The sequence below is a fragment of the Glycine max genome, chromosome 7 (assembly GCF_000004515.6).
Source record: "Glycine max cultivar Williams 82 chromosome 7, Glycine_max_v4.0, whole genome shotgun sequence".
In the NCBI taxonomy this organism is placed as follows: Eukaryota; Viridiplantae; Streptophyta; class Magnoliopsida; order Fabales; family Fabaceae; genus Glycine; species Glycine max.
The window spans coordinates 39,709,370-39,720,842 of record NC_038243.2 but is presented as its reverse complement, the minus strand read 5'-3'; the positions used below and the strand labels follow the sequence as shown (position 1 = coordinate 39,720,842).

Below are 11,473 nucleotides of genomic sequence, written 5' to 3'. Positions count from 1 at the left end.
CTTAACTAAATGTTAAACAAAATTTAATAAAAATAAAATTTATTTTTAAAATTATATAACATATATAATAATTATCTAAGTTTAATTTATAGATTTAAATTATAATAATAAATTAAAAAAACTGTGAAACTTAACTGTAAAAGATTAGTTTAATTCAAATTTGATAATATATGTTTGATTGAGATGATTTTTTATCTTTAAATCAAACAAAATCATAACCATCCTAAGATTAATCCAACGTATTTTAAACATTCTCAAAAATCATGATCCTCAAAAATCATCTCTCCTATAAATCATATTTTTCGGATATAAAAATACTTCTCTGCTAATGGCGAAATAGAAAAGAGCGGTGATCCACGAAACTAACAAATTCTAGTGCTTGCAAAATGCTAACAACGATATTGAGTAGTGACCATGTAATATTTCTCAACTTATATTTTTTTATTTTATTGTTTGCCCTTTATGGTTTTGAATCAGTAAAATTCCTTAAGTAGGGGACCAAAATTCTGTGGTACTAGGTTTGTTTGCATCTAAAAAAACGTTGCCAACTGTCCAACTTAGATTTTTTAGTTCAAACACGTCAAAGTGTGTAGTTTCTTTTGCAAATGACATTACTTGCTTCTCTTCTCTTCTCCACGTGATTTCATTGCCACTCTGCAATCACAAGGCGAGTCTAAATGGAGAACATTCTGGGTCTCATCAAACTTCGTATCAAAAGAGGCACTAATCTCAAAGCTTGTGATACTCGTACCAGTGACCCATATGTCTTCGTCACCATGGCCGAACAGGTTAGAAACTTGAGATTATACTCTTTATTATTGGGTATGAATTAATTTTTTTTTTTGGGTTGGTATACCCCACTCCTGCACCCTGATGAATTGGGTTTGTATTGAGACTAGAGGCAGTGTTCAATTCAAAGAAATATTGTTCCATGCGTAATCAAACCGTGTTTTTTTCTTCTAGCAGCAAGATGCTCATTATGACACTTGAACCTTCGTACTAGGAGCCTCTCCTCTTTTGAGGGTATATAATAATATATTGCTTGTTTTTAATCTTTTTCCTAATTTGTTAGTTTTGTTAGAAATGTTAATTAAGAGATTTGATCTTTCCTTCCTTTATCATTTTCCAATGGATCATAAGTAATCATATAAGTAAATTTGACATTACATCTTAACTTAAAATTTTAAATTTTAAATTATGAGTCTTCTCTTTCATTTATATGATATTCAACTTTTTTCATTTTTATTTAATATAAAATTTTATCTCACACTTGTATTCTAATATCCTATAATTTGTGCTATAATTCTTTACAAATAGCTTTTATTTGCAATGGCAAAAGCAACTTAATATAACAGGAAATCTCGTGAAAAAGAGCTTCAAAGGTCTAAGTTCTTCACATCCATGTCTTATGACCTGTTGGTATCTCTTATTTTTTAAGTAAACCATTATTGCATTTTGAAATTTAAGGAGTGATTCAAATAGTGATTGTATGTTAGCAACGTCAAGTTGAATAAAAAATCTTGCTTTTCATTGGTAATCAATGATTAAATTTGCTTTTTGCCAGTACTATGTGTCACTCTCAATTGCTTGGTCTGAGTACTTAATTTCATATTGATGCAGAAACTGAAAACTGGTGTTGTGAAAGATAACATTAATCCTGAGTGGAATGAAGAATTGACACTTTATGTAAGCGATGTTAACATTCCCGTACATCTGGTGAGTACTGAAATAGTCTATATCATGCATCAGTAATGTTGCTACTTGCTAGGATATTATTTTACCAGACTAGCCTAATTTTAAATTGATGATGGCTTAGAATTGTGTTGTTTTCTTCAGACAGTTTCAGACAAAGACACTTTCACCGTAGACGACAGCATGGGCGACGCAGAAATAGACCTAAAGCCGTATCTTCAGTGTGTAAAGATGAACTTGAGCGATCTTCCAGATGGCCATGTAATCAAGAGGGTTCAACCAGATAGGACTAACTGTCTTGCTGAAGAGAGCAACTGCATATGGAAGAATGGAAAAGTCACCCAAGAGATGAGTTTAAGATTGAGAAACGTCAAGTCTGGGGAAATAACTGTGGAAATTGAGTGGGTTAATCTTCCAGATTCAAAGGGCTTATCTGAAATTGAGTTTTAGGTGTGTGTACACGCCTTAACTTTATGCTGTACTACTTGAGCTGATATACATAACATATCATAAGTTGATGTTATTATGTAACTTTTGGAGTGAAAACTAGAACTTAGTGAGTTGCAGAAATATCCAATCTAATCTTTAGTTTATGTTACGCTGACATGATCTGTGCTAGTAACCAAGTATTTTAGTATTTCTTATGAATTGCTGCCGGAGATACCTCACAAACAGGCATTTAACGAGAGTAATGATTAGTGGATCGACACTTCCCCACTTTAAACATTTCGTCAACATCTATCATTTAATTATATCGTTCTCTTCTTATGATCTTACCTAGTTGCATACTCTACCACCGTCATGCTCCTATGTTTCAGCTCGAGGAACTTCATCTTTTTCATGTTCTGGAAAACACTTCTCCAGAAAAGTCAACCTGAAAGTTCCCCATGGGACAACAACACCGCCTGCTCCCTCCAAATGTCGGCGAATGTTCTTCTACCAGTACTCTGCCTTATATGCCAGCATGTGAGTAGCAAACAACAACTTCTCTTGGTCCTGACACTCCATCACTCGGAAGATCTTTTCAATCTCCCTTAACCAAGCCTCAACACCCTCAGGATCATAACCCCCTTTGCAGGTAGGTGGGTCATTCCTGTAAAAGTGATATAAACCATGGTACGCAACTGCTCTTCCACCGCCTCCCCGATCAGCCATGAGTTGCACCAGGTTGTTAAGAGCTTTGGTAAGAAGTCGCTCACATTCATTTCTCGTAGCCATCACTTGTTGTGTCAGGCAAGAAGCAAAACTTTGAGAAATATACCAATAGAATAGAGTAAGTCTATGAACATAACAAAACTAGGCACACAACAAGCACAACAACACATCAGAGTACACAAGGAAACATAGAAAACTCATAACACACATAGCAGAAAGGTTCGACTTGTTTTGATACCACTAAATGTAACACCTTCTACCCTACACATATTTGTACAAATAATCAAAGGAATATAAATGCGGAATTTGTTAAAAGTTTACATTTAAATAAAAATATTTAAAAACGGGTAAATGTTCACATTCACTTCTCGAACATCATAATAGAACTTGTCCAAATAAATAATAAAATCATCTCGACTCAAAACAAGATCGTCCAAATAAATGACAAGAAGTCAAACTAATAGCAAAAAACATAAAACAACTATACTTTTCATAGAACTATAACATATGAAATAAAAATCCCATGCCTCTATGTCTCATCTATTAGAGCATTTCTCGGAGAAAGGCTAAGCTTCTTTGTCTCCAGCATGGAATTCATCATATGCTGACTCACCTGAAACAAAATGGCATTCGACCCAAACACAAACACACACAGAGAATGAGTCAGCACATTCGTATATAATAGAACACTAGAGCATGTGAAACATATAAATACATAGATTTTAATTTACATAAACATCATCACTTCACAAAATCACTCACAAGTTCACACACTCCAGAAAACAACATCGAAATCTCAATCATTAACTCAATGAAAGTCAAACACAAGTGTTATGCAACACATATACTAGACTCAAGCCTACATGCAATGTGGTACCATTTTCAGTAAAAAAACATCATCGACCGCCTAGGAGTATATGACAAGACAAACCTCATAATGGGTAAGTCAAGTCAGTCTCATTAAGTGAAATCATATGAAGACCAGTCTGGGTCACTCTATTTTATGAGAACCCTCAACCATGTGGGATCGACACAAGCTTAAAGAAGCACTTAAACCGAATGTGTTTACTCCCAAGACCTAAACTTCAAGGAGCCTGTCAAGGTCTCTTCCTCTTGTTTCAAGTCCAATCCAAAAAATATTTTAACACACAGACTCTACCTACGAACTATGTAATACACACAATCACTCAATTATTTTCAAAATCATTTTAACTCATCATGCCTTGAAGTGATTAAACTCGTTGGATTCCCATAGTGGAGCTCATCACAAAACTCGTCGTGCATTAGCTTTTTGCCTTTAAAGGCTTTTATAGTTATGTGATTGCATAGTTGATAGTTCACAACTCAATACATACAACATCTCAATACATATGTATCTCACAATTCATCACATATTCAATTTATCATTTACACACAATTTCAATCACAATTTCATGATCTCAATATAATAATTCATCACACCCATGAATCATATACATATCACAGAGTAGTATATTTACATGATGCAAAACACATATATATTAAATTAAAATATATTAATTTTAATTAAAAAAAAACCTCTACAACAATTAAATTGAAGTGTAGCAAAAACAATTATTAAGTAATAATTTTATAACTTTTTTTAATTTATTATCTTTTATTACTTTTATTATTTGAAGAGTATATATATAACCGAAAGGCAAGAACCTAGATCACAAGTCCCATCCAAGCTAACAATTGGAATATACATTTTCTTTGCTTTGCTATTCATAAACGTGCTGCACAGAGTGAATCAACTTTTACAATCTAATTTAAAAGTATAACTTTCATATGGACACATTAAAAGGGCTAGAGCAAATGAAAATTCAATTGAAAGCTTTTTTTCATTCAATATTTAAATAACTATGCCGTGGTGCAATTAGAAAGCTTCCGTATAGGAATATGCGGGCAATTAGCATGTACGTACAACAACATCATGCTTCTAACCAAAATACCACAGCAATCTGTCTAACTTTCTTAACCCTTGTGGAAAGAAATATCGATATGCGAAACCGCAATTGCTTAATCAAATCAAATAGGCAAAGCATGAGAGAAAAGCTTAATTAAATGCACCTGGATATACAATTGGAGACTTTTGCCAATTACTGTGTATATAATAGAGTAAATAAAAATAGTAACGCCAAAAGATCTCTAGATTAATTACTTTGTACGCGAGTTTGTAAGCACCGTCACAAAAATTAGCAAAAAGGTCAGGAGATAACAACAAAAAATAAAATAATTCAACCCTTTAAAATCAATCAAAATTCTTAAATGACATAGAAGTAAAAACAGAAAATCATAGACAAATACTCCTGAAACCAAATCACAACAATTTTGCATCAATACATCAATTGGTTCATTAAACACGATCAATTCGCAAATAAAAGCATAAGAATAAAATTGAATTTAAAATAACTCCAAAATTGCTACACATATTAATTATAATCTCTAAATGTGAGTAACTCATTCTTTATCTTGATGTAGTCGCTCAAGCGTTTTCCCATTAGCAATGGTGACATTTTTGGTGTTCTCTAGAGGTCCTCCTCTGATTGCTATTAGGATTCTTAAACATTAGAGAAAAAAGAAACAAAGAACGTAGAAAATACTTTGTAAAATTGTTCTGATGACTTAATTCTTATTCCTGTTTTTCTAGTTTATTTTATTAATTATAAAAATACTATTTTCTCTATTAAAAAAAATAAAAAATGGATAAATAAGCTTCTCTTATTTTTTAAGACTTTTTTTATTTTCTAAAAAAATCATATTTATTATTTATTCTAAACCTCTATTTTTTATTTAAACCCTTTTAATTAATTTTTTTAAGAAAAAAAGGGAATGTTACATTTTTTCACTAGTTAGAATGTTGAATTTTTCTATTCAGACTGATATGAAAAAAAAATAATCTTTGCGTACGTAATGATGTTTTTTTTTTTTTTTTTACGGAGATCTAAACAATATTCATTTTCTCCTTTTGGTGAATTTGATTTCCAAGTTATGCATGCTTGTAACAGTTGCTTTCCCTGTTCTCTGGCTACTTATACATAAAGTTGCTTCTTGCTGGTTCCCCTTCTCAATAAGCTCCGCGACTGCAGTAATCTGTGCAAAATCAATTAAGTTCTGCACAGTCAAGGATTGAGTTATTGGTTATGATGGACTATTATTTCTTCTGTCAGTACAATACAATTAAGAATTCAACTTTTGCCAGTTATAAACTACCAGTAACTGTTAAAATACAACTATCTAAGAATGCAATCTAAGGATTGAACCAGTGTCTGCCCAATGGCATTACCAACTTATAGAGTTGAAGCACTTGAAGAATTCTTTATGTCTCAAAGGATGTATTCCTGAAACAAGAACATTCTGGGAATGGGTGTGACAGATCTAATATTTCATTTTTTGTAAATTAATTTAAAAAGAATTGTTATCCGTAAAATGATAAAGTTTTTATAATTAAATAAATAAGAAAAAATAAATATATTAAAATGATGATTTAAGAGAAAATAAAAAAGATATTTTATTTATTCTTTTAATAGGAAATAAAATAGAGTTTTTTTTATAAAATAATAAAAATAAATAAATAGAGTAAATAATAGGCTTTGACTACCCCTAGTTATAAATAGAGGCATCTTAGGTTATTCTTTTTTTCTCACATACCACCAAACCTATCTTAGAAAAATGATGATCTCAAACTCATTTATCGTTGGATCATCGTGAAATTTGAGCACCAGGTTCAAAACTCATTTTTGAACATTCTCACCATTGGGAATTACAAAAAGATGTTGGAGCTGAGAAAAATACCCTTTGCATTGTAACTTTTTCCTTTCCCGTAGAAACTCAAAACTGTCTTAGTAAAACTACGATTCCGGACTTGTTAACTGTTGGATTGTCATGAAATTTTGATATGTGGTTCGTGATTCATTTCCAAATATCTTCACTGTTGGGATTTGCAAAATAATTCCTGTGGAGGGATAAATACTCATCGCACGTAGACAGTGGAATAGAGGCTTTAATCCCTTCTCATCCTCTCTAACATTTCGGAACCCTATCAGAGCAGTCAGATGAAAAATTTGAGGAATATCAGGAAACCACTAAAGATGCCGCTATTGTTGTCACAATACACACGTGAGCCTGCTTAGAGATAAAAGATGAGTTATTCACAATTGGGGAGTAGTGAGAACATGTGTAGAGATCCTTAGAGTATCAACTAAAATAGATTTTAGGGTGTTTCTGCAAATTTTGATTTTACCCTTACATTTATAACTGTGAATTATATATGTTTGACAAATCAATTGATGTCCCAATGAGAAGTTGCTGTGAAATTGATGTGTTCTTGTGTTGAGTGTGAACCCTTAAAAAATTGAGTTATTTTATTAACACGAATTATATTCTAAATAATATTCTTTAATGACTTAATTTATACAAATTATTATCTTGTTTTAACTCTTCCATGATGATGATCAACATGTTATTTGTATATATATATATATATATATATATATATATATATATATATATATATATATATATATTATAATATTAAAATAATAAATTAAAGAAAGTTGTAAGGTTAATGCCTAGTACTAATTTTTTTTTATGTAATCTTAAATTAATTGTTATAGAAACTCTTTTGATTAAAAATAATATAGTTTGATTTACTATATATATATATATATATATATATATATATATATATATATATATATATATATATATATATATATATGTATGTATGTTGTGTCATGCAAATATTATTTCTGTGTGATGCGTATATAAGTTATGAAGCATGATAAATTATTAAATGAGATTATAATATTGTTGTGAAGATTGAGTAGTGCAGAGTGAAATGTGTTAATTTGTGAGATACGTGTAAACATGATATAGTTGATTGTGACATAGGAAGATGTGAAATTGTGAACATGAGTTTTAGTTGTGAGTAAGTGTGTGGTTAACACTTGATGTGACATTACTTGTGTTGTGAGCTGTGAATTGTACAATAACCCGACCAGTGTTTATCTTGAGAAAAATATTGATGTGCAGTGTTAAAGGAAAAGTGTAGGTTTCCCATGTATGAACCAGTGTTAAATTGTAACGCAATTGTGTTGAATGTGTTCAAAACACGAGTGTGAGGTCGTGGGTATTGTATAAATTATGAGCAGTGTCTATAAATTGAATTTGTGATGAATTGTGGAATAACATGTTGCTTTGGGATTATAATATTGTTATTGAAATTTAGTACAAGTGCAAAGTTGAACATGTGTTAATTTGTGATATACATGTAAACATGTGATGGTAGATTGTGATATTATGAGATGTGAAATTGTGAACATGAGTTTTAGTTGTGAATAAGTATGTGGTTAACACTTGATATGACATTACTTGTGTCGTGAGCTGTGAATTGTACAATAACCCGACCAGTATTTATCTTGAGAAAAGTGTTGATACGCAATGTTAAAGAGAAAGTGTAGGTTTCCTATTTATGAACCAGTATTAAATTGTACCGCAATTGTGTTGAACGTGTTTAAAACACGAGTGTAAGGTCGTGGGTATTGTATAATTCATGAGCAGTGTCTGCATGTAAAAATTGTTTTAGGGGTTGGACCTGAATCAGGGGGGAAAGACCCTAATGAACTCTTTAAAGTGTAGGCCTTGGGGGTAAATACACCTGGTTTAAGTAATCTTTAAGCCTGTGCCAATCTCACATGGTTGGAGTATTCTCGCAAAACAGCGTGACCTTGATTGGTCTCCCTATGATTTTACTTAGTGAGAGTAATCTGACATACCCATTTTGTGGTGTGTCTTGTTATCTACTCCTAAGCGCCCCAGGGTGATTTTTCACTGACATGATACCACTGTGACACCCTCTACCCCGACATATATATAAATAAATAAAATATATTAGTAAACAAAATCACATGGGTAAAAGGTTCACATTCACTTCAATTACCAAATAAAACTCATTAAAAACATATTCGGCTCAAAATAAGACCGTCAAATTTACAAAAATATTTTGTTAAATCAGTGAGGTGAAATAAAATAAACTAACATCATAAAATTAATATAAAACCCTATACCCCAATGCCACATCCTATCAGAGCATTGTGTCTCAACGTCTTTCAGCACAAGGTTTCTTAAAGCAATTCACCTAGTCATCTGCTCCCCCGAACACAAAGTTCAAAATCATCACAGGATCCAAACACAAACAACACACAGGGAGTGAGTTATCACATTTCTAACTAATAGAGAAGCAAGACAACTAGATATACATATCATATAAACCAAATAAAACTTACTTACACATAACTCACGTAATTCCGCCACTTTATCATTCAAAGTTCACTTTTCATCCATCAAACACACTTTTCAATCATCAATCACATTACACAAGAATCACACGCTCTGATCAAGACATAATAACACATCAATTTCATAATAAACAATTAGCAAGCGCATGAGACAGTTATGCTAAAACTCAAGCCTATATGCAATGTGGTACCATGTTAGTGAAAAACCACCCTGGGGCGCTTAGGAGTACATAACAAGACACACCATACAATGAGTTTGTCATGTCACTCTCACTAAGTAAGATCATAAGGAGACCAGTCAAGGTCACGATGTTTTGCAAGAATGCTCCAACCATATGGGATCAGCATAGGCTTAAAGGAGCACTCAAACCCGGTGACCCCCAAGGCCTACAGTCCGAAGAGTCCGTCAGGGCATCTCCCTCCTGATTCAGGTCCAACCCCTAAAATCATTTTAGCACACAGACACTGCTAGTGAATTATATAATACCCACGACCTCACACTCGTGTCTTAAGCACATACAACATATTGCGCTACAATTTAATATTGGTTCCTAAATAGGAACGTACACTTTCTCTTTAACACTGGTTCCTAAATAGGAAACCTACACTTTCTCTTTAACACTGCACATTTACACTTTTCTCAAGATAACACTGGTCGGGTTATTGTACAATTCACAGCTTACAACACAAATAATGTCACATCAAAAGTTAATCACACACTTATTCACAACCAAAACTCATTCACAATTTCACATCTCATAATGTCACAATCCACCATCACATGTTTTCACGTATCTCACAATTCAACATCTGTTCTACTTTACACTTTTACTCAATCTCAATAACAATATTATAATCTCAAGGCAACATATCATTCCACAATTCATCACATATTTCATTTATAAGCACTGCTCATGAATTATACAATATCATGATCTCACACTCATGTTTCAAACATGTTTAACACAATTGCGCTACAATTTAACACTGGTTTCTAACTAGGAACCTACACTTTCTCTTTAACATTGCGCATAAACACTGGTCGGGTTATTGTATAATTCATAGCTCACGATATAATTAATGTAACATCAAGTGTTAACACATTCACTTATTCACAATCGAATATCATGTCCACACTTTAACATCTCATAACATCACATCAATCATCTCATAACATTCCCAATGATATTCATAAGGTACAACATACACATGTTCATGAAATTTAACCATAATATTCTCAAACTCCAACACTTAATAATTTTTGGAATCATATTATAACACTCTACAATATTATTTACATAAATTATTAATATAAATAGCTACCTCTATATCTATAAACTAGCATACATCATATTGAATCACAAATTTCAAAGTAAGCTTTCAATGCACAAATTCTAAATAATTATATGAAGACTTTGGTCTGTTTCAATTATGATATTAATTTTTTAAATTATATATAAAAACCTAAACAGCAAGAAAAAAAGAAAATACAAAATCAATATCTCTCTCTAAATTTCTCCTTACTTTATTTCATCAATTCATATTAATTAGAAAAAGTACTCGATTTATAGGGTTCACGCTCAACACAATAGCATATCAATTTTACAAAAATTGGTCTGTCAAACATATATAATTCACTGTAATAATTATAAGGATAAAATGAAAATTGCAAAAACACCCCAAAACTCATTCCAATTGATATCTCTAAGGATCCCTACACATGTTCTCACTAATTCCCAATTGTAAATAATTCATCCCTTACCTCTAAGCGGGCTCACGTGTCTTCCAACAACGACAGCGGCATCTCTAGTTGTCCCCTAAGATTCCTCCAGTTTTTCCTCCGACTGCTCTGATAGAGTTCCCAAACGTCAGAGAGACGGAGAAGGGATTGAAACCTCCACTTGTACTGTCTTCATGCAATTCCTTTTTCTCCCTCCATGAACATTATCTCACAAATCACAACGGTGAAAGTGTGAGAAATTGAATTTCAAACAACATATCCAAATTTCATGAAAATCTAACGGTTAACGAAACCAAAATCGTAATTTTATTGAGACCGTTATGGGTTTCTGCGGGAAAGAAAAAGGCTACAGGTATTTATCTCAGCTCAAACATGATATCAAAATTCACAACGGTGAGAATGCTCGGAATTGGGCTGCAAACGTAGTGCTCAAATTTCACGATGATCCAACGGTGAACGAGTTCAAGATCGTCGTTTTTCTGAGACAGGTTAGGTGGCCTGCGAAAAAAAATGAGATGGTTTTGGGAGAAGAGAGAAGAAACAAAATTGTGAGGTAGAGGAGGCT

The 11,473-nt window shown here is 32.4% G+C and overlaps 1 protein-coding gene across 1 annotated transcript; it reads left to right on the top strand.

Annotated features, from left to right (window-relative positions):
• The first annotated feature begins 571 nt into the window (after nucleotides 1–571).
• LOC100781585 (protein C2-DOMAIN ABA-RELATED 7) lies at nucleotides 572–2,296 on the top strand. The gene is made up of 3 exons (XM_003528495.5): nucleotides 572–788; nucleotides 1,621–1,716; nucleotides 1,837–2,296. The coding sequence occupies exons 1-3, from the start codon at nucleotides 678–680 to the stop codon at nucleotides 2,140–2,142; spliced, it is 513 nt and encodes a 170-aa protein (XP_003528543.1). The 5' UTR covers nucleotides 572–677; the 3' UTR covers nucleotides 2,143–2,296.
• The last annotated feature ends 9,177 nt before the right edge of the window (nucleotides 2,297–11,473 follow it).